Source organism: Acanthaster planci, linkage group LG15, assembly GCF_054643075.1.
Source record: "Acanthaster planci isolate LZ-2023a linkage group LG15, COTS_SCS, whole genome shotgun sequence".
NCBI classification, from domain to species: domain Eukaryota; kingdom Metazoa; phylum Echinodermata; class Asteroidea; order Valvatida; family Acanthasteridae; genus Acanthaster; species Acanthaster planci.
Genome location: NC_141791.1, coordinates 5,657,344 through 5,681,817, shown reverse-complemented (window position 1 = coordinate 5,681,817; position 24,474 = coordinate 5,657,344). Strand labels below are relative to the sequence as shown.

Below are 24,474 nucleotides of genomic sequence, written 5' to 3'. Positions count from 1 at the left end.
CTGAAAGAAACTGAAACGGGAAATTTTGAAGCAAAGTAATGGATCTGATATGCCCATCAAAAGAAAGGGGCGATTTTGGGTATTGTGATAAATTGTCCAACTGTAAACATTCATTTATTCCATTTCTTTACCCAGGGTATGCCCAAACAGTTACAAACTGGTTTCCACTGCAGCCCTGTGATCATTACAAGTTCATAAAATAGTTAAAAACTCACAACGAAAAGCAAAAAAGAAAAACCTTGAAATTTATGCTTCCTAAATTATTGCAGGTCTTTTTGTATTCACGTAGGTAATGCATGATTGGAAATTTTTTTTCGCAAAATCGATTAAGCATCCCTGCTTACGATTTTTTCTTTTTTTTATCTTAGCTAGATTGAGGACCAAAATGTTTATCTATTACTCTGTGTATTGTACCTACAAAAGAATGCGATGTATAGTAATGTAAGGCATCTGGTATAACAGTTATTAACAAGAATTTTTTTATTACAAGGAAGGGGTGGAGGTAAACGTTTAATTTGACTTATGTTTTGTGTCAACGAAATGTACACTCCGTTGTAAAAAAATTAGTCCTTTGAAATGATTTTTAACCAGAGTGACAAAGAATGACTGTATAAAAATGCTCATCGGATGTCTGAGGATAAAAAGTTTTGGTTTATTAATGCTCAGGCTTATTAACGGAATATCTTGTACATTTCTTTGTCGATTTTAAGTAAGACGATAGAAATGACACACATTGAGCTTAACCTCATGTCCCTCGTTGTGATAGATCATGCATGCGTGATCGTTTAATATTAAAAATGCACTTTAAAGACTGTGAAGACCACATCTTCTGAAATGTTCTATGACTTTTACTGTCCAAATAAGAATTTACAAAGCAAAATGTCGATATAGGCCTACGCAAAAGTATGATTCAAACACATAAAATGGTTTCAGTTGTAAACATGCATTTATAGCATCATACAAATGAAAATGGACTGTTAACTAATTTACGTCCGTAAAGGTCAAGAGTCAGTAGAACACTGGAAAACTGTTGAATTTTAGAGAAAATGGTCTTGTTAATTATTGACAAAGTCTACCAGGTTTCCTAAAAGTAAATCTCCATCCAAGGTGTATCCTTGCTTTTAAATTAGCTTCATATATTGATTGACTATTATGTAACCCACTCTGTGAAATGAGTCGTAAGTCGCCAGAGCCACTCTTGAGTAAAAAGTCCTTTAGAATAATTTTGCAGAGTTTAAATCAGTACGAACCCACAGCATTTTTCACCATGGAGTATCCACTTTCATCGGAATACCAAACTGAGTGATATATCAAAACAAGAAACTGAATTTGCTCTGTCCAGTAGACCAATCCAATTAGACGCCATAAATGCGGTGGCACTGCACTCACATGCACATTCTTCAGCTTGACTCACGCGTCCATTTGGCAAATCCCGACACCCAATTGGTCGAAGAGGCATGTAACGCGCGTACTTCCTGTCCACGAGCGTTGTACCACCGCAGTAATGGCTTCTAATTCTGGTGGTCGAATTACGCTAAACAAATTAAAACTCAAAAAGTGGATCTTGTGACTTAATCATTTTTGCAGAGTGGGTCACATATACATGTATATTAATATCAAAATTATTAATATCAAGGTTTGTAGAGTGAATTGGCCCTTTTCCCACATGATATGACCACATTATCAAAAGTTACATTTTACCCGTTCATTTTATGCACCTACAGGGTGATGTCGAAGCTGTGGACCCCCTCATTGTCTCAAATTCAGTATCAATGTACATGTATATGTGTATTTATTCTTCTTGTAATCAGGTACCCTCTATGTAAGAATGATTCTAGATGCGGCAAGGTTTAAACTATAAACAATGCATAATTATGTGAATTAAGATATGAATGAGCAATTTTGGTAAGGTTCTTTTTCTTGATCCTGGGCAGTATGTCTGTATGTGTGTGTGCTTAAGGCGCTATACAGGGGTGTATGTGCATTATTCTCCTGTTTGGAGTACTGTGATCAAAAGACTTGGACTGAGTTCCACAATCAACTACTGAGAGCAGTTTGTTGGTTGTACCCTTGGGAATTGTTTTTAAATACCTTGTGGACAGATGGTTGAGCTCAACATCTACTGTAAAAACTTTTTGTATTTTTAATTTGTGCATATTTTTTTTAAAACTAAATACATGTAGCACTTAATTACTCACTTCGTTTAATACATGTACAAATCCGGCCATCCTGCATTTATCTGTTAGTCTCTCAATTGCATCTGTCTTCACTCTTCACTGCTGCCCCCTTGCACAACAGACCTGTGTTGGACAATCAGTATAAACGTCAACTGACCTCAGAAAACAACAGGTTCAGTAGAGCGAAGAATTCGAGACATTGAGACCACTACTTGACTGTGGATCTAGCTTTCAAATTGAGCAGTTACTTGAATGCTGGTCAACTCGTACGCCGACCAACTCGTACACAGCCCAACTTGGGCGGTTCACACGTGCGTCGGAGCATTAACCTCGTACAAGCTTTTGCTACCGTGTTTTCACCAAATTTACCTTTAGATGTAAATCAATTAAATGTAAATAAAATGTAAATTACCAGATAAGCTGATTGTTCATTACTTTTTTCTTTTTAGGTCGAGACTGGTATTTTTAGATTTTGCTTAGATGCATGTATCCTTAAAGATTGGTATTAAGTCACTGTAAACAATGTCCCTAAATTTACGGTGTCTGCAATGGACATTTTCCGTAAAATTACGAAATTGTTCCGTAATTTTACGGGAAATTTCCATTTAGGGAGACCATAAATTTCATTTTTGACGGTGTGGCCCGCGAGGGCAAAAATTAAAAAAAATTGCCTTGGATAATCTCTTTTTGAAAATGTGTGGCCCATAGGGCCGTTGGCTCTGAAAAGAGCCGTTTGGTTTAGACAAAAATTATTAGCATAACAAGGAACATGTTCTAACAGCTTGGCGTTCCCAACCTAGTTGTCGGCCCGCGCTACAAAGCCAAAGGTGCCGCCGCGTCAAACTCTGCTTGAGAAATAGGTGATGCGTCAAAAGGTTGCCTGTGCTCATTGATCAGTAACAATTTATTCTCTAATTATTCTATCCAAATTAAAGTCAAAAGTAACTTTGGTCACAAAAACTTCATTTATGGTAGCTCCCATATCCTGGGAGCTTGCCCTTTATTACAAACTGCAACACAACACAACCGTCATTATTACCCAGCCGATTTTACAATTGAATCGGAACTTCTCTAGAGCTTTGCCGTGCGTACTTAAATTACTCAAATCTTCATTCACACGATTTGGGGGTGTGGGTGAAAGTTTGATCCCCGTTATCAGTCAAGGCAGTGAGGGGAATTATTAAGGATGTTTCTAATAACATAACTAGGCGTACGAGTTGGTCGGCGTACGAGTTGGCACGCGTAGGGTTTGACCAAACTGCACACGAGTTAATCGGTGTACGAGTTGCTGGCGTACGAGTTGACCTGCTTCGTGTTAGTTGAAGGCGTGGTCTCTCCTCTCCACATATCCCGGCCGGAGGACTCATCCAGTTTGCAACCTACACACCCTCTTAGCTGCAATCTGAGATTAATTCGTGACATTGAGTTGCTTTTAGCCTCAGTCGACATGTATCATAAAAATTAGCTGCAGCAGACAGGGGGACATTCAACAATGTTCAAACCAACTCTTCCCGATACTTGTTACCAACAGTCACATCTCAACTAAATGGATGTGAGATTGAAAAAAAAAATATTCGTCATGTGTGGTCTTAAGGGGGTTGTAGCAATAAACAGAACAAACATTTGAAGGGATGCGATTATTATTTTTTCAGAAACAATCATTTGCCTCAACTGCGCATGAACCGAACCGAAAATAATGTGACGCATTAAATTTTACCACCCATTTTGTTTGAGGGCGCCCTCTTTTGAGTGCCATTAAGTATGACATGGCGGACGATTTGAAGCTGTGATTATGAACAGCTTGAGGTACATGTAGTACATCTTTTCCTACCTCCATGGTATTCGTAAGACTGGAGTAAGACTAGGACATTAATCTAATTAAGGCCTACCTCTGAATATTGTATATGTACTTGTAGCAGGTATGGGTTTCTCAAACATCATTCATGTAAAACACGACTCATTCTACCTCCATGTGATTAACACCCTGGAACTTGGAAGAAATTCACCGGCATTTCAAATCAAAAAACTCGGGGCAGGCATGTCGGGACCATTTCCAAACACGGATGCCAGTCATTATTCCCCGCAGTGACCTATTACTATTAGCCATCAGAAACCAAAAACATGCCCAAACAGTTTAATTTAGGAGGGAAAAAAAACAAGTCGTTTACATAGAAAACACTAACTGAGAAATTTTCAGACATGTTGTACCATGGAGGTAGGTCGAGTGGCGTCCATGCATGCCGTGTGGACAGGGTGATTGAACTCTTTTTCCAAAAGCTCGGAAAGACGTACAGCAGGTGGTCGATTCTAGTGAAGCATTCGATACAGTGGATCATGAGATAATAGGGCCTACTTCATAAAACCATGGAGCTCCATGATAAAACAGTACCAACATTGCCAACAGAACAGAGCTAAACAAGTTGTCATAGACGGAGAAGCGACAGACCCTACTCCAGACACATCAGGAGTAGGCCTATCTCAGGGCACTGTCCTACTCTTAGGTCTGTTGATATTCCTGCTCTACATTAATGACATTGGTGACAATGTTGGCATGGATACTAAAATCAAGTTGTTTGTTGATGACTGCCTATTATTTTACCCCATTGTTCATCCCAGTGACCAGGAGTTGGATAATTTTGTGACTTCATCTCACCAATGGCAGATTACTCATTCTTTAAATTTTGGGTCCAATTTTTTCCTGTCCCTGTTACATCTGGCATATTATTTTTAATGTTAAGAACTCGAGTTTAAGATCAAGATTACAGGTACCTGCCACACAATTAACCATCTGAAAATCTGCGTTAGGTTGTCTGTATGCCAAAGTCAGCTTGTTGTAACGGAAACACTTGAGTTCGTTTCCCCACAGGTTGAGTTGTCCTGATGGTCAAGCTGTCCAGAGTCAAGTTAGTAAATGGTCAAGTCAGACATAACGTTACATGTGTGAGGTAGGCCAAGTTAACAATTGTATCCTTTTTTAACGCTTGATCTTTGTACGATTTGTTAATCTTATTTTTTTGTTGCATGATTTGCTAAATATTCCAGCATAGGCAGATTGTTTTGTAAACGGGGTACAGTCAGACATTTTCCAACATTTGCCAGCATTCGATCACACATGTGCCTTTGTAAAGTGAATTTGTGGCCCAATGGTTTTTGGATTGGCTTTGAGAGCATGTGATTGTACGATCTTGATGCATTGTGAATTTTGTCTTTTTGTCTTTTGTACTTAGACCTAACTACAATGACTCTATATCCTTGCCAAGTCTCTCATTTTGCCACCGAAATGAATTATTTTAAAGTCTGGGACTTGGCAACTACATACATGTACATGTACATTACATGTACATGCTCAGGGACATTATCACTGCAATTTCAGACTTCTCTTCTCTTGAGAAAGTGCCCCAAATTCACAAGTCATGAAGAAATGTGATATATCCAGCAATTTATTGCTGGATTCTGTTTAAAACAGTAATACACTGAAATGGACTAGGTGCTTTCATAAAAATTGTAAGGATTCAAGAAATATACTGGAGCTGGATTTGAACCTGCGACCTTCATGAATACCGTACAGAAGCCATGTAACCTGAAACACCATATAGCCAGGGAAACTGACTACAGTTGTACATGTACCGGTATCTGCTTTGCTATAACTATAAAGGTGAACAGGGATCACACAAAGAGTGATCCCTGTTCACTGCTTCCCAGGTTACACTGTGTATAATTGGGGCATGATCCCTGACTATAGTGTTTCAGGTTACATGGCCTCTGACTAGTGCTCCCAAACAAAGATAATTGACAAATGGTAAGAGCCACCAATGTAAGGCTGGATAGCTCAGTAGGTAGAGCACTAGTACGATATTCCGGAGGTTGCAGGTTCCAATCCTGCTGCAGTCAATTTCTTTATTCGTCTTTATAATTAAAACAATAATAGGATGATTGTATATTTTTGGTGGGTAGAGAAAAAACTGCAACTGACTGCGTCTTTGAACCCGTGCCCTCATGTTCTGACAGGGCCAGTGCTGCTACCGTGCACTTCAAATAATACAGTGATCGTGCTTTCCTTGAAAACTATGGTATGGAAATGTTTATGTATAGGCATTCATGGTAGTTTCGCAGTACACAGGTACACAATGCAGAAACTCTCATTGACAACAGAAGCTGGTGAGAACTCGACAAGAAATCCAAAGCTTAAACAAACCAGAGCTGCCTGGTGTCAAGGTTACGATGTCAGGTCTACATGTACATCAAGCCAACGCCAAGCCTACCAAGAGACTGGGCCAGCATGCTGTTCCCATCAGTGTATCCGTGACAACTGGACATTCCAAACTGCATCTGACCAAGCAGGAGGAGGAGAGATCCAAGCTGGACAAAGTGAAGGGTCAGTGTAACCTTGAGAAGAGTGTCAGGGGGTCACCCAGACTGGAAGAGCAAGGAAAGAACAAAGAGGTAAGACGTCATCAGAGCTCTGTATTTAAAGTTTTCAATGCATCACAAGCAATAACCGAGGCACATTTCCTACACGTACTGGAATGTATTCAGTTCTTTTCAAATTCAATTAGAAGGGTCAGTAAAATTGAAGTTCACTGTGTATAGTGTTCATCCTCATCCTGATAACATCAAAGACTGCCTGGTGTACTGTAATTGAACAAGAAATCTTTGTCTTGTGCTTTGCTCACCAATACATGTACTTGTGGTAACAGGATTAGTATAGAGAATACTCTGTACTTTTATATGCACACTTATGTGTTTGAGACAGGCCCGGTAAGACAGTAGACTTTATGTTTCATTTGAGCCATTGAATCTAATGGACTTGAAGAAACCTGCATGTACATGTATTCGTACATGTGTGGTGTGGACATGTATATGTGTACATGTATGTACCGTACATGTACCTACATGTTGAAAATTCATGGGTCAGTGCAGTTGTGGTCTGTTTATTAAACTCTGTTTGCCCATTTCATGGTTCAAAAAATTTCATCCTGTTGCTTATGCACCAAGTGCAAGTGCACATGCACATGTATGATCAGTTTTAAGACATTAATTTTTATCACATTGACAGGGTGCAGGTAATACAAACCTGTCCAAATCCAGTGAACAGCTGATGAGCCAAGCTAAAGAACATCATGGTGGTTCTTTTGACTCACTCTTCACTGACGACTTTGACGATGGCGTGCTTCAAGCAAGGAGATTGAAGCTGAATACCACCATCAAAACCAACAGGGGACCAACTGCACTAAGAATAACACGGTAGAAAGCAGTCCAGATACTTGTCCCCGGCTTGGTGTAGTGCTAGGTTCTCTGGCAGAAATGCTGCTGTTTAATTAAAAGAAGCAAAGTAGTATAGAAACCAACTCAGTCACTGGTGCCCCTCATCCTGAGTTACAAAACTCTGAAGATTTATTTACTCATTTGAGATCTTACAATTCTTTAGTTGTTACTGAGAATAATAAAACTGAACAAAGTAATGAATTTGAAATGCCTCTCAGAGAGAGGCACTCCTCAAAGTCGAATGAGAAATGTGTAACTTCCAGTGCAATAAATAGATTTAAATCAAATACAGATGCAAAATGTGTGCGGCCAGCTGCTCCTTGCTTGCCTGACAAGCATAAAAGAGAGGACAGGATCATGAATCCAGAAACAATGTTGCTGATTCCTCCCCACCGTCACACATGACTCATGAAATACAATCCCCAACAGACTCGTTGCTTCTCTCCTCCTGGGGCTTGCCTGAGCAGATCACTGCAGCCACATCGCCAAGATGTTTCCCTGGCATTCTGAGTTCCTTGCTAAGGGCAGGGAATTGGATGGGGGAAACCTGGTCAACTCGGCCCCCCCCCCCAGCACTGGCAAGACCCTGGTGGCCGAGCTGTTGAACTTGAAGAGGGTATTGAAGACCAAGAAGAAAGCCCTCCCGATTCTGCCGTTTGTCTCTGTGGTAAGGGAGAAGATGTTCAACTTTCAGATGAATGCATCATGCTCTAGAATGTACAGTAAAAAGTACCTGTAGTACTTTCTGGCATCCACATGAAGAAGCTGGCTTCAAGTCTTTCTCTGCTTCATACACTGACAGAAATCTTCTTTTGCGATTCCAACTCAAGTGAGTGGCTCCCCATTGAAACAGTACTGTTCCTTAGTTTTCATGCAGCTGATGGTACATGTACATGTACAGTATCTGACAGTGAGAGAGGAATGTTATTTCTCAAGTTTAGTTCAGAACTGTAGCCCAAATGGTGTAACACTCATGTCTTGTCAACTTTGTCTAGTAATGAATGCTTTCACATGCATCCACACATACATGTACAAGTATGGTCGTTGAGGTCAGTCGTTTGCTTATAAATTTTATTTACTCAGTGTATTTATTTGGGCTTTGTACATGTAGGGCATGTTTCAAGATGCAGGAGTCCGTGTTGGTGGGTACATGGGTAGTGAGTCACCTATTGGTGGGTTCAAGGCAATTGACCTTGCTGTGTGTACCATTGAGAAAGCTAACAGTCTTGTAAATGGACTACTGGAGGAGAACTAAGCCCATCAACTGGGTGAGTCATGTTCCTCATGCGAACACTGTCATCAGCATTTTAATTTGTTGTTACAGTCTCTTTTTTGCTGTTATGGCCATCTTGTCACTCTCTGTTATCCCTCATAGCACCATTTATGTACTGTCATTCATTATCACCAGTTACACTCCTAGATGTAATATTCTTTGAAAATATTTTCTTTATCTTCACTAATCGTTTCAGTCACCATCTAATGTTACCATAACAACTGCTTTGAATGGTCGCCTGCATCACTCTTTTCAATAAGAATCCATCACCAACATTCCATCCATTAATTTGGACGTCATTGTGGTTGATGAGCTGCACATGATGAGAGACGTCCACAGAGGATCTTCTGGAGTTTCGGCTCACAAAGGTCTGCTACATCACCAAGAAGGGAAACGATGCTTCAAAAACACTGCAGGTAGCCACCATGTATAAATGGCAATAAGCCTTTTGTGAGTTAAATTTGAATAAAGTCTGGTAAACTGAGTTCTTTAAATTCACATGAACATAACAGAATGTACTAAAAACACTGTTGCTATACCTCGTGATTCACGGCAAGCTTTTGCTTAGTTACATACAGTGTAAGAGATGCCTTGCAACAGTACACTGCTTTCCAGTGGATAAAAAGGGCACAAAGGAACCAGTCCATTCCAGAGATCGATGGTAGTGGCTATGTAAAAGCTTGCCCAAAATCACGAGGTATTGCAATAGTGTCTTTAGTCTGGGGAATTCAAGTTGTTACATTTTGTGTGATCGAATATGGTTTATTAGCCTATTTGAGATATGGCAGACACAATAGGACTGCGCTATTCGGCTCACAGGCACCCAACTTTTCCTCTTCCTCATTTTGCACTTCACATTCATGCCATTGATGATTCAAAATCACCATACAAAGTCTCCTAAAGATTCGAATTTCCTTGTCTTTTGTCAAAGTTCAGGTTGCATGCCTGGGTTTAGGTAAAATCATTTGTATTTACTTCAGATTTACTCACTTCAAATAGTGCCTCCTGTTGTGTCTGCCATTCTTCAAGAAATCCCATTAATTGTCCTTTTTTTCCCAATGGGATGCCAAATTAAACTTCAAGGCCAGTTAATACTTCTGGCATATGATAAAGCTTTATGGAATGATTGCACCATAATTAGTTGAAATGTTTTCAACTTTAGCAAATTGTGTCTCGAAAACGTTTGACCCGACGTCATGAAATTGCATCCACAGTGATTATGACCAAGCCATTATCCTACCAGATCCTAAAATGGCAATCAGGATGTATGTTACATCGATTCTTGCAGAATTATGAAAGATTTCAGCAAAGTACTGTACATGTACATACTCATGTATTTGCTTCTATCAGAGGTGATAGCAAGGATAGATTCCTTTCATTAGATCAGTGTGAGGCATGGGCATCACCAGATGGTTTTTTCTTCAAGAAAGCTAAAACATTTATCAGCAGGAGCAAAAAACCATCACTGATAGAAGGGGGTAAACTCTGGGGTATAAGTTTCAAGTAAACTTTTGTTTTTCTATTTCATTTGATGATCGTCATTTTCACCTCTTTTCCTCTCTTCTCATTCTTTTTCCCCTATGTAATCAATTTAGATTTGTTTTCTAGGGAGAGTCTCCCCTTTTTGATGCGCATGATGAGTAGTAGTTGGTATTTTGAACACTATCTGTCTAATTCTGTTGAGTAACAAAGTCTACTGAACTTCTGTTACAGTGCAATGTGTCCGGTACCCACCAACTCCATCCGGATTGTGGGTATGAGTGCTACCGTCCCCAACTTAGACCACCTGGCCCAGTGGCTAGAAGCTGACCTGTACTGCACTGACTTCTGTCCTGTACCCCTGACCCACTGCATGAAGGAAGGCCTGGTAATCTACAACTCTACCCTGGCCAAGTTGTTGGAGATGGACCAGCCCCTGGCCCCACCCTTCGGGGGAATGTACTCATCTTCTGCCAGACGAAGAACTGGTGTAAGAAGCTGGTTGAGAACATGCCCCGAAAGATTTTGTGATTGAGTAAGATGGTCCCTGGTCAAAGCAAGGGTATAACAATGCCTTTTGTGATGCACTGTAAGTCAAGGACTGCTAAATTTGATACCTTTACATAGGTGTTGCCATCCTACCTGTACTTTTGCACATAATATATGTACATGTCTCTAAACACAGTAAGTGTGCTATCAAGTAGGTTGCCAAAATTATTTAAGGCGTGATGTAGTGCACTTAATAGATGAGCTGCAGTTGCCATCGTTGTTATGCTTTCTTGAGGCCACACTTACATTCTCTGTAATTGTGGGGACATGCACTTGTATTTTCACCCAAGACAAAATGCTGTGGAGACATTTATTTGTCTCCCAAACTTGATTTCAGCAAAGTGGGAACGCCATTTTAAGGTGGAAGATTAAGTGGTAATAGTGCTTTAAAATATAAAAATTCGACATTTTCTTCTGGTCTTGTTAGACCTCAAACTTCCACAAATGCTGTTGAGCAATAATTTAAGTCAGTGAGTAAAGGTCTACTTGTGGTGTTTTCATGGAAACAGTTATACCTGTATATTTTATGCCTAAATGTATCTCTCTGGACCAAGAAACTGGAACGATCTTGCCCCTTAACTTATTGCTCTTTGAATAATACTTTCAAAATACAAATTAAACACATTCCTGTATCAATGTAAAGGTACCTAATTCATCATCTTTGTAGGTGGTTTAGCCATCACTGAGACATTATTGATTGTTGTGTCTACCCATATATTTAACGTTTGGTATTATTTCTAAAACTTTATAATGGGTATTGTTTTTCTTGCTCACTTTAACTGCTGTTTTGTGTTGCTGTTTCTAAATTCTTTAACCTAACCCCTTAGGGTGTGTGTCAAATAATAATGAAATTAGAGGAGTGAGGACTGTTGGAGTTGTGCTGTAAGTCTTGTTTCGCCTGTATTGTTGGGCAAGAGTACAACAAGCTTCGGTTTTCAGGGTGATTCCTCCAAAATGTTGAAGCCAATGTTACAAACATGTAATTGGATTTAATGTTGAGTTTCCAAAAATTATTTACTCTTTCTCAGGGGTCAGGAACCCTGTATGCTCCCTTCTTGGAACCGCTCTAGCGGTAAATTTAAAATACTTACAATACATGTATGTCTTTGCGCTGCACAGTACGTGCACATCGTAATTTGTGGTACTTTTCCGTGAATAATTAATTGCCCTGTAATTATTTTTCAAGGATGCAAAACTGTGAAGGAAATGAAAGCTGAAAACATGTAATGAATTAGCTTTATCAATTTCATTGTGTGGGTGATTATTGGTGGTAAAAGATGTATCCTAGGAATGAACCTTGCATTCTCAGAACAGTGATCCGTGGAAGATTCCGGCACCCCGGTTAGCCGTTGATATATATTATGAAACTACAATGCACTAACAATGTGGTGATTTACATATACAGGTGTAACACGTATAGATTCTGCATCTTGAATGGTCGAGAGCTATCACATACGGCACTTGTTACTTTTGATACATGTATCTGGCCATACACAACCAAAAGTACATGTACTACACCCGTAGCAAGGACAATAAACGAACGTGTACTTAAGCGCGGAAATGCACCTACTCAAGTTACCAGAGTTCGGAGCGCTACGGAGCCATAGGTTAGAGGTAGATCGGAAAAGTGCTTGTAAACCTTAACAATATTTAAAATCGAAGTGCATTTTAATTGTATTAAGATTAAATTTATAACCGGTTTTACATGTAGCTTAAAAAGTGCACAATATGTGGGTTAGGCGTTTTAGAGCAAAATACTGACAGCTTCTCGCCTGATGAACATATGGAGTAATCAAACCCTCTTCAGTGATCCATAGGGGAAAAAGAAAGTGCTTTTAGTTGTCACCTTGGAGGGTAGTTTTTCTCCGCCTCTCGAAACATTCACTATTTGTATCCTACAAATTGGTCCAAGATAAATACAGAAATAGTAATTGAGAGAAAAATGTCTTCTTCAAAGTCAAATGTCCCTTTCCTTTATAATGATTGCAACAAAAATCGGCTGCCTTGTCGCTTAGGACGTCTGCAAAAAGAAAACTTGAACTCGTTAGCAAGGGTTATATATAAGGAGGCTCAGCCCTTTTCCTGCCTGATGTATTTTCATTACAGTTGGTTGATGCTGTGCCAGCCGAAAAGAAACTTATATATAGGTCAGTAGGCCTATACCCCAAATTACTTCTAGACACTTTTTTACGTCAAATTAAGCCGTTTTCTTCCTACTACTAGTGCCTGGTTAAAACTGTGGCTGGCAGTCAGTGCAAATGAGTACTTTATTTTGTCAAATCACTCGTAGCCATGAATAGACCAAATAATGAATATAATACACGTACATGTACTGGTAAATACTCATGAAAAGGCAGACAATTTTTAGGTAATGGCGTACGTTAAATACGTGCAGGCATTGACAACCAATGCAAACGAGTAGTGATGTGTGTAGATTAATCCGTTGTGTTTCTCAGCATAGCTTTCACTTGGCATACGCCAAAGGGTAAAGTTCAGTGGGAACAGCGTGCATGATGTCTACGGAAGCGTATTGCTGCCAACACGATAAAGTTACATTATCTCGTTTAAACGACTTGTTATCTCATTTATCCGACTTATCACCTCGTTTAAAAGACTTCTTATCTCGTTTGAACGACTTAGTACCTCGTTTAAAGGACTCAGTATTACGTTTAAACGACATACGTGTAGATAGCTCGTTTAAACGAGATAAATGAGTCGTTTAAACATGTTAAACGAGATAACTATGTCGTTTAACAAGATATGCGTAGGCACCAATACGCTTCCGTAGGCTAATGGTGTATGTTCGCGATACTGCTGCTGAAAGTGTAAAGGTTGTGTGCAGATGGCGACAGCAGGTGAAGTTCCAGTTAGGGGTGCACCACAACAAATAAATTCCCATACTTCAGAATTACTTTCAAAATACAACTCTTACAGGTGTTCAGGCTTCACAGAAAAACAATGTTCGACATGCCCCCTTTCAAGTTTCATTCGCCTTTCAATTTTAAGCGCGTTGACCGATGAATTTTTGAGAAATTCTTGCCGAAACCTGACCACCCCTAAAATGAAGGAAATTTCCCTGCCCCGGAAAGTAGCCATTTTGAAAACCATCTCTCTGCAAAACGGCCAAATAGTGCCACTCTCGGACCCGATTAATTGCACACCGAATTGCTCACAATAAGAAGCCTTAAGTCTAGGCCAGAGTTTTTATGCAATATTTCTTCAATGCCCCAAATGCATGGCTATTACAACTTTCTAATATAAATATAAATTTTATTAATGAGCTCAGCGGATGGCTCTCGTGCCTACTTGCTCAGGCGCACCCTTGCATGTTGGCCCAATACAATTCTTTGTACACAATTCCGCATGCATATAGCAGAAACGGATTCGACTGCTGCTAGCAATCTTCTTCCATGATCATTGAAGTTACAGTATACAGGTATTTAGTTCTAGCTGTTATTATTTTTGCTAGTGTTGGGATACACTAATTACTGGTCGACTGCAATATGGACTACAGTGAGTATTACTGAAGTATGTACATGTATACATCATGTACGCCCACTGTAGTCTACCTGTGCATGTTGTTATTTGTGAAGGACTTTAACAGTTTCCATAACCTTAAAAGAAATAAATATGCTAGGATTCATGATACAGCAAGGTCTACATTATTCAGAGTCTAAGATCAGGCCCTTGAACATGACAGCATTGGGATGGCCTCTTGCGAATTGGTCCTCTTGGCAGTGGGTGCACCGTTAAATGCTTTTCTTTTAACTAGACGGTTTGCCCCCCCCCCATCTGGCTACGCCCATGCATATTTTTAACAAATGTGTGTTGCCATTTTGGACCAAACCTCGATGCCGGTATCATTCTAATTTCAACAGGCACAGAGAAAAAATGAAGTGAAGGTGATAGGGAAACCCGCACACTTTCATCACCTGGATTGAAATCCCTAGGCTCCTTGACCTCACAACTATGCGCTCCCACTTGTCATAAACCACCCATACAGTGCAGGACGCTGGGAAGGGCAAATACAACATATGTTTTTTTGTCTAGAACGTATTGGATGGAGTCTTTAAAACACGGGTCGGAGCGCATGACACATGTTCACTTATATTGGTTTGAGCGTTCAATGCTGTAAGGTATTTCATACGTTGTGTTTGTAAAAGTAGTTTTTAATCTCCCATTTTGAGTATTATAAATTAATAAATTTCGACTGATGAAAGTTCAAGATTTAATGTAATTTTCAAGTCCGCTTGCTTGTGTTTGGCACTAGGAAAATGGAGGAAGAAATTACAAACAGCTTACCACTCATCTGAATGTGATGAAAAAAGTTTCAACCAAACGTTTCAACAAAAGAAAACAAGTTTTTTTGAAATGTAACATCCATTTCTGTTTCAATTAGCAATGTAAAACTAAATCCGAATGCATTTCATCCTAGGATGCATTTGGAAACGGCACGCTGTATAGGGCTTACGAAACAATTGAAATATTCGCTGCGGCGGGATATCAATAATTTGACGCAGAGACAAGATCTTATAACTCACCGCTGCGAGATACAAATTCAACTATCCCAATCGCCATGGCGAGATAATACATGTAACTCTAAAACGAATTTTGGAAGTGGCCTTCATACGCTTCCGTATGTTCTCAAATGAAATTGGATCTACTTTAAAAGATATCCCACACACACAAGAAAGTAATTTATTAGTCGTCAAACTGCTGAGCTCTAACCAAACCGCCACTCCAGGCTGTTGAAAGAGTACATGTGTGTGCAAAGGATAACGTCAGGGAAGTCCAATGGAAATTCCCTATTCTTTATCTTTAGACGGCTACCGTGCATAAACGGTTTTGTCTTTTGCCCATAGCCCTTTGTCAGAGAAATGGTGGAATGTAGCTTACCGAGATCATTGTGTTTTCATTTCCTGCAGGTTTTACGCTGTGTCTTCAGAACCAGTAAGTTGGCACCAGTTTAACCTTCACAAAATGTCGACATTCAACGGTGATTGGAAGATACCTCCCAATGTGAACCCGGAAATTAAGAAAAGTCCAATTGAGTTTGTTAAATAAGTTTAATCAAAGACTTTAAGTCTTGATTTAAGACCATGCATTATCTACATGTATTGTGTTGTCACAAATTCACTTTTCTCTCATTAAGGAGGAAACCACAATGATGCTGGCAGCCGCCCTTCAGATGTCACTGAGTAAGTATGAAAGTTTTAAACCACAACTTCCATCAACTTCAGAAAACAATGAATACCATGGTTAACGGTATCGTCATGTCAATGAACTCAAAGCAAAATATCAAAGCAACCCAGTTTTATGTCATTGAAACCATTTTGGTGCATGTTGTACTTAACACAGTGTCATGGGTTTTGCCATTCCACCCTTCTCGTCACCCATTATAGAAATCCTTTGGACGGGAGGGTAGGTTGTAATTGGGTGTGGCAGGGGTTTTGATTAAGTACAGTGAGCTAGCAAATACATGTATGGAGCCCGTACGTTCTAGTGAAATCTTTGCATTTGGGAAACTAATGCGCACTTTCTTTTTAAATGGAGCTTAGGCCTACTGTTCATTTATTTTCTTCTTTAAGACAAATTTAACCTGAAACATTGCTTAACATGAAAGAGAAAATTCATGCAAAAAACCCTGAGCAACCCTGAAGGTCAAATAATTATTTTTTCCCCATCTCCATTGCATAACGTTACTTGAACGACACGGAAATAGAATCCTGTTTTCCTAGGGTTGTTTTAGTATAAGAAATTATTCTCCCCAAAGTAATAGAGCTTGAAGCGATAGCCTCATGTAAAAGTCCCCATAGGCAGACGGAGCAAAGGTTTCAGAAGCTCACAGCGATGACTTTCTTTAACACCCTAGGAATTGATTATGGATTTGTTAGGGTGGATAGAGAAATATGTTTTGGATGGATGGAGTTTGTTGGTGATGGTGATTGCCAAGGATTGTGCGTTTCATAATTTTTTTTGTATTTTGATGCTGCTCATTACATGTACCTTGAATCTGATTATGTGTTTGATAAACTGGATCAATTTCGCACAAGTTAACGTTTCTGAACAGATCACAAACCGATCACATTGAAAATATGCCAATATATCACAAAAGACGGGTAAAATAAAGTTGACGTGTTTCTTTAAATGAAAGGCGTTGCACATACAGATCAGCGAGCCAGGAGAGCACCACTGCGTAGTTCATTGGTTGATTCATTGCCTCCCATCTTTAATTTGTGTACATTGCTTTGCTCTATTTTTCAGCGTTCTTCATTGCCGCAACAGCAAACAGTGAAGAGCAGACCTTGTTCTTAGAACGAGGTTACCAAGGCATTGTACCTTGCAACCCTGATGCCGCCCGTAAATACAGGTTTGATGACCTAGAAGGCGTTTACTGGTACTTTGGTCAGTATGACCGAGACCATTTCATATTCTCCTACTTCCAAGGGGACCTCTATGAAGGAGAAGATATCCCTAAAGGCATGTACGGCGTCAGTAACGACTTCAGTTTAATCATTCAGAACGTCACCGACTCAGATGAAGGGACGTATTATTACAAGGTTGAGCCGCTATTGGGGAGAATATATGAAGGATCCGTGGAGGTAGCTGTTAAAGGTTAGTGGAATCATCCAAGCTTGAACTATGTAAGACAAGTGAGACGCGAATTACAAATGATACACGTGAAAGATTTTGGTCTTGAAACTTTGGTCTTTGGCAATGAAAAGTTTGTCGTAGATTTTCAAGGCAACGAAACCTTTCCTTCAACGCCGTCTTCATAAATGATATGCAAATGCATGGGTAAAACATACCGCTGTATTTTTTTCAGCATGTTCTTCGAACTTTTTCAATATAACAGTTACCACAAAGCAGCCATTTCCCGTCGTTCCTGGATGTGACCCACGTCCATTAGTAACTGCTGATTCCTGCATTGCACACGAACCATACGATATACTGTCTGTCAGCCTGACATGTCAACTAAACCATGCCAAACCTCCAGTAGACCTCCAGTGGCTCCGTGTGTTTGATGATGGTCACACAGAACACATAGAAGCGACTCTTACTACGAAGCTGCTTGTAAATAAGCCAGGTGAGTTGATTGTTTGTATTACCTCATATCAGTCCATGTATCTGTCTTATTCGCAGAAATAATCAACTTTGGAAGTTTGTGTTGCTTGCATTAATATGGTCGAAATGAATTCAATGTCATCTCAGTCCGTCAAACTTTCATTTTTATATGTAAAGTTAGGTCTATTATATTTTGATGCCTTTTCATAGAATGTATTTCATTTACATTTATGTCCAAGTGGGAAAATAAAAGTCGTTATCGCATTCATCAGCCAGTTACCCTGAGATTTCAGCGAGAGCTCCATTTTTCTCAGAAAATCCATTCAATATGCCTATAAAATACTGTAGGCTGAGAAATACGAACACGAATATGTGTGAAAAAGTGGCAGAAAATTTTGCTTATATCACATATTTTACGAACAAATTTATTAGGCATCTGCAGCCCATCAACGTTTAGATAGAGTGATAGAAGGATTATCAACATCAGCAAATAATTATGTTCATACAGTGAATATTTCGTTATTAAGCTGTCGTTCCTTGTCTTTTTAAACTTCGTTTAAGATGCTCCCTTAATTTCATTAGGTTTGTTTTTCATCGACGACACTTACACTTCATTATCGTCCTTCCATCTGTCACCAACGAGCGATAACATCACGCGATACAGATGTGAAGCCTATGGCGTAGCGCTTGGGGATAGGAATGGAAGTCACGTTTCAGTCACCGTCAGCAAAGACGCCTTTCCGTCTCATGCAGGTCGGTAAAGGGATAGCTTATCTTTTTAACCCTCTCTCCGCATTTGACTACATTCTGTGTAGGCCCATTTCGAGGCTTTAAATGAATTTGCATGTCCATACCTCCACATGAAGTTTACACAATTTCAGAAAATAGAAAGCAACAACCATTGAGCAAAAGACTGCTTATTAGGGAACTATATTTTAACCAAATGACGTGCATAAAGTATATAGTTATAGCTGTATACTTTATGCACGTAAAAGATTAATGAGTAAAAAGTTCCTTGAAGAAACAAAATGTACCAGTAAAGTGCTTATACAGGATTTTAGACCATTTGGTTTGGTTTAGCTGCTTTGATAGTTGATATACTTAATATCAACATGAATAGCTACTAGTGTGCATCGAGCATGTTGATATCTGGTTTAGTTCCTCATCAGAGGGCACAGTAGGGCCAATAGCACTCAGGGCGTTATGAAACACATAATCGGCTATGAGACCTAACTGCTGAGTGACAGACGAGCAAAATAAGGTTTAATATTTGTTTCGTTTTTGAAAGCTGAAAGTCAGGCTTCGTGGCGTGCATTTTAATATAAAAACCGTAAACGCAGATACCTTTCGCGATAAGCATAAATGTGACAGCTGGTTAAGTCATTTTGACGCACAACTAAAAGTCAATTAAGATCGAAATCTATGGAAATTATAAAAAGGTTTACTTGAGGTGTTCCATTAAAGACATTTATTGTCTGGACTCCTTATCTGGTATTGATTTTGTTTTATCAAGTTTTTAAGGCTTTCTTAGATCGTGGCCGACGTGGCATTGTACCTTACTCCCCTGATGCGGCTTGGGCACACCAACGTGGAGACCTACAAGGCGTGTACTGGTATTTCCGCCAGAGAGACAGGGAACATGTTATTTTCTCCTACTTTCAAGGTGCAACTGTGCCCCTAGACGGTATTCCTGAAGGCATGTACAATGTCACCAGCAACTTCAGTTTGATCATTCAGAACGTCACTGACTCACACGAGGGGACTTATCATTACGTAGTTGAGTCGAAAGTTGGTCAAATAGACAAGGGATCCGTGGAGGTAGTTATTACAGGTTAGTGAAATTGAATTTGCTTCACACAAAAACCAAGAAAAATTGTTATGAATTGCAATTGCAATGCCAATGATTGTTCCTAATCATTTATCGTGCATATGTATATAATATGCGACCACTACATTTAGTTTAACTGTGCATTTTTCCCACTGGCAGTGACTGCACCCCAACCGTTTCCCGTCGTTCCTGGATGTGACCCACGTCCATCAGGACCTGATACTTGCATGTTACAAGTACCGTACGACACAATGACTGTCAACCTTACATGTCAAGTCGACCATGCCAAACCTCCGGTAGACCTCCAGTGGTTCCGTGTGTTTCATAATGGTTACACCGAGCACGTAGAATCTACTACTACTACTACGATGTTAGTTTATCAACCAGGTGAGGTTTTGGTGACTCATATTTCTTCATCTGCGTCTGCCAACTTATATGAGTTCCTACACTGTAAACCGTGTTTGAATATGTGAGGCCATGATCCGTACTAATGGAATTCTTTGAGCCCACCCATGAAAAGAGCACTGTTCAATTCCCTAATTGAACTTAATCCTTAGCCCAACTGCAATAAAGCAATTCTAGAGCACTATCCGTCCGAGATCTGAAAAGATCTCAAAATGATGGTGCTTTAGTGATACGCATTGAAATATCGATAAAAAATGTTTTTTAAAGGAGCAATTTTAACTTTGTCACGGTGATGCTTTCAGATAGACCAACCTAAATCCAGACTTGCACAAAACAGGGCAAATCCAGGCAATACGTGAATACAGAAGAAAAGAATGCGAACCCTATATAGGCAGGTGTCTGATCCGTGAAGTTTAATTTTTCAGGTTCATCTTTTGACAACACTTACGTGTCATCATCGATGTTCCATCTGTCACCAACAAGTAACGACAGCATGGTGTACAGGTGTGATGCTTATGGCGTAGCTCTAGGGGACAAGAATGGAAGTCACGTTTTAGTCACCGTCAGTAGAGACCAACTATCGATTGATACAGGTGAGACACGAGTCGCTTTCACTTTCACCATGAAAAGGGTTTGTGACATTCGTCACGTTTTAAAACAATTACTCTTTGTAACATAAATCTGGTAATATGAAGTGATATTCTGTCGGTTTTAATCTAGGTCCACGTCGTAACAAAATCACCACGCTGATACAGTGCTCAGTAAGTCACAGCTTCAAAACCCAACTCAGTTGTTTTCTGTGTTGAAGACAATATTTTTTGTGTGAGATTGATAAGAAATGTATGAAGTGGGCTAGTTTAATAATGTGTTAAATTTAAGCGGAATAATAACGATTAATTCACGGGATATAAACCATTAAATTGAAAAAACGAAGCGAAGAGAGCATTATACAGTTTTACTATATTTTTTGTACGAATGGGCAATTTAGTAGCTTAAAGAAACAACTGTCTGTTTTACCCTGTACATCTCATTCAGGTACGACTCAAGAGACGGCGAGCAGCAGTCCTCCAAAAAATGTTCAAACTGCTCTGATTGTCTTGGTGGTGATATTTGGCTTGCTTTCACTTTTCTTCGTTATCATTCTGCTGGTAAGAGGATGATTAGAAAGTCACTCAAACAGTGTGCCGATTGCGTGCACACAGACCATATTATGGTTTGCTCATTTCATAATGTAAACACTCTAAATACGTCGCTATTATGCGCGTGGTTTAGTGCACATAAGGGCATTAGGCCCTATGGTCAAAGAAAATTCTTGTTCAATATCACCAAACGTTGTTGACATTCTAACTGTACCATGGAATTACTTTCTAATGAAAATGCTCTTTCCATCGTCGTGGATTATAGTGTACACAAGCCCATTATTGCCAAAAAACGTCGTTTTCAAGAATAGTTCTATCATGAGATGAAGTACGCATTATGCATGAAAATGAAATGGTGAAAAAAATCCTCGGGAAATGTCTTCATTACCTGCATTTTCTGCAAATCATAGTTGCAATCAAATGTCTGCAAAGATTATATGTACAAACGCTAGACACCGCGAGCTACTTGGTGACTCGCTTACAGTTTGGCGAAAGGATCAAAACACTGGGTAAAAAGGGAGTACAAATTACATTTTCCACAATCTTTCGGTAAAATAAAACAAGTTTGCCCATAAGGAGCATATGACTCGATGAGCACGCCCCACGTCTAGAAATTCATAACGTTTATAACAAAGAAATCAACATTAAAATGTTTTAGATAACATTTTTACAGCCACTGTACTATTAGGCTGCCAATGGACCTGACTGGCCATCAGTACCTCATTTACAATCATGGCTCAGACACAGAGGTGGCAGGAAGTCACATTTTGCAAGTCCAAGTCAAGTCACAAGTTATTTGGTATAAACACAAGTCAAGTCAGAAGTCTCTTTGTCCAAGTAAAAGTCTAGCTTGCACATTATTTTGTCCAGCTGTTATAATAAAAAACAACCAGGCGTCAACTTTCGAAGTTACCAGTTACGAGTTATACAAATGTATAGGGATGGTCAAGTAGCATCTGACTTGAGTTGGTAACAAGTCATTTTTTGCAAGTCCAAGTCAATTCAAAAGCCAAATTTTTGCACGTCCAAGTCAAGTCACAAGTCAAAGCTGGTATTTACAAGTCAAGTCACGAAAATAGCGATTCGAGTCCGACTCGAGTCCAAGTCACATGATTCAAGCCACCAACTCTGCTCAGACAATGAGATTTGTACGAGAGATTCCCAGAATGTCCGACTGATGAGCTTTAAATGTACTGTCCACATTTTGCCGTCATGTGCAAACAGTAACTGACGAAGATAGTTTCAGCCTAAACTCCCTGCTAAATTATTCTCTCTGGCAAGCTGTCACTTTTATGTAAACATCAGAAGAAATTGAAAAAGAAAATAAAAGCCCGTTGTGTTGACACGACACGTTCGCGCGCGGTTACTGATACCGTAATTCGTTATTTCGTCGTTCCAGCATGTGACATCGCGTAGCTGCATTCAACTGAACGTGGAACCTTTGCCGGCGACGGCAAATCATCGTCCATATATTTTGAATTGGCAAGCTCGGTGGTTAAGACGTCTGCACTAGTAAGCAGGAGGTCGTGGGTTCGAGTCCCACCCGAGTAAGCTTGTGAATTTTTCGCAAGCTCTCGGAAAAGCACTGAGCATACAGTGTTTACTGATATATATATGTTGGGTAAGGGCAAAACCCGTTATATTAATTAACATTTCCCCAACGCAAAAATACATTTTGTAAATACATGGATTCTGAACTCACCGCATTTGCGGAGATAGTATTTCCGGCCAATTTCAGAAAAAATTGCGCTATTTAATTTGGCGTAGATTTTTAAAACGACTTAAAACCTGGTTTCATTTTCACAGTAACAAGTATTCAACTTCGTTTTTCATCCTTCAAATATATTAATGTGCGTTGTGTCTCATTCAAGCGGTTACAAATAAGTGATTAGGATTTCGGTTTGACGTATACGTTGCCAGTTATAACAAAAATGTGAATTCTTATTCGCCAAAAATAATTATGTCTTTTACTGTGACTCTTAAGAATTGAGTATTCATGTTCATTTGCTGTCATTCAAATTTGCAAAAAATTGCGTTCAATTCGATTAGAAGATACAAGGTTGCACAAATCATGACACACTTTGAATTAAATGCACACGAACCATACGATATACTGTCTGTCAGCCTGACATGTCAACTAAACCATGCCAAACCTCCAGTAGACCTCCAGTGGCTCCGTGTGTTTGATGATGGTCACACAGAACACATAGAAGCGACTCTTACTACGAAGCTGCTTGTAAATAAGCCAGGTGAGTTGATTGTTTGTATTACCTCATATCAGTCCATGTATCTGTCTTATTCGCAGAAATAATCAACTTTGGAAGTTTGTGTTGCTTGCATTAATATGGTCGAAATGAATTCAATGTCATCTCAGTCCGTCAAACTTTCATTTTTATATGTAAAGTTAGGTCTATTATATTTTGATGCCTTTTCATAGAATGTATTTCATTTACATTTATGTCCAAGTGGGAAAATAAAAGTCGTTATCGCATTCATCAGCCAGTTACCCTGAGATTTCAGCGAGAGCTCCATTTTTCTCAGAAAATCCATTCAATATGCCTATAAAATACTGTAGGCTGAGAAATACGAACACGAATATGTGTGAAAAAGTGGCAGAAAATTTTGCTTATATCACATATTTTACGAACAAATTTATTAGGCATCTGCAGCCCATCAACGCTTAGATAGAGTGATAGAAGGATTATCAACATCAGCAAATAATTATGTTCATACAGTGAATATTTCGTTATTAAGCTGTCGTTCCTTGTCTTTTTAAACTTCGTTTAAGATGCTCCCTTAATTTCATTAGGTTTGTTTTTCATCGACGACACTTACACTTCATTATCGTCCTTCCATCTGTCACCAACGAGCGATAACATCACGCGATACAGATGTGAAGCCTATGGCGTAGCGCTTGGGGATAGGAATGGAAGTCACGTTTCAGTCACCGTCAGCAAAGACGCCTTTCCGTCTCATGCAGGTCGGTAAAGGGATAGCTTATCTTTTTAACCCTCTCTCCGCATTTGACTACATTCTGTGTAGGCCCATTTCGAGGCTTTAAATGAATTTGCATGTCCATACCTCCACATGAAGTTTACACAATTTCAGAAAATAGAAAGCAACAACCATTGAGCAAAAGACTGCTTATTAGGGAACTATATTTTAACCAAATGACGTGCATAAAGTATATAGTTATAGCTGTATACTTTATGCACGTAAAAGATTAATGAGTAAAAAGTTCCTTGAAGAAACAAAATGTACCAGTAAAGTGCTTATACAGGATTTTAGACCATT

The 24,474-nt window shown here is 39.4% G+C and overlaps 1 protein-coding gene and 1 long non-coding RNA gene across 14 annotated transcripts in view; one reads left to right on the top strand and one right to left on the bottom strand.

The window, feature by feature from the left end:
- LOC110990509 (uncharacterized) overlaps positions 1-24,474 on the top strand; it is a 63,378-nt gene that overhangs the window by 26,170 nt on the left and 12,734 nt on the right. For 4 of the 13 annotated variants that reach the window (XM_087146529.1, XM_087146531.1, XM_087146532.1 and 1 more), the window contains 9 exons: positions 15,669-15,693; positions 15,896-15,941; positions 17,008-17,358; positions 17,600-17,830; positions 18,391-18,561; positions 19,322-19,639; positions 19,796-20,023; positions 20,467-20,634; positions 21,077-21,189. The exons of 1 other annotated variant lie outside the window; for it this stretch is intronic. In XM_087146529.1, coding sequence (XP_087002655.1) covers positions 15,908-15,941; positions 17,008-17,358; positions 17,600-17,830; positions 18,391-18,561; positions 19,322-19,639; positions 19,796-20,023; positions 20,467-20,634; positions 21,077-21,189 — 1,614 coding nt within the window. In that variant the 5' untranslated portion in view covers positions 15,669-15,693; positions 15,896-15,907. Of the gene's footprint in view, positions 1-7,429; positions 8,272-8,553; positions 8,711-8,911; positions 9,132-10,428; positions 14,180-15,668; positions 15,740-15,895; positions 15,942-17,007; positions 17,359-17,599; positions 17,831-18,390; positions 18,562-19,321; positions 19,640-19,795; positions 20,024-20,466; positions 20,635-21,076; positions 21,190-22,715; positions 23,430-23,989; positions 24,161-24,474 lie in introns of those variants that run through there. 8 more of the 13 variants (XM_087146528.1, XM_087146523.1, XM_087146524.1 and 5 more) reach the window with 7 other exon arrangements.
- Positions 700-6,615, bottom strand: LOC147796613 (uncharacterized). The gene is made up of 2 exons (XR_015427827.1): positions 4,386-6,615; positions 700-3,579 (listed from the first exon to the last, which is right to left on the bottom strand). It is a non-coding gene; the product is annotated as an uncharacterized LOC147796613 (long non-coding RNA).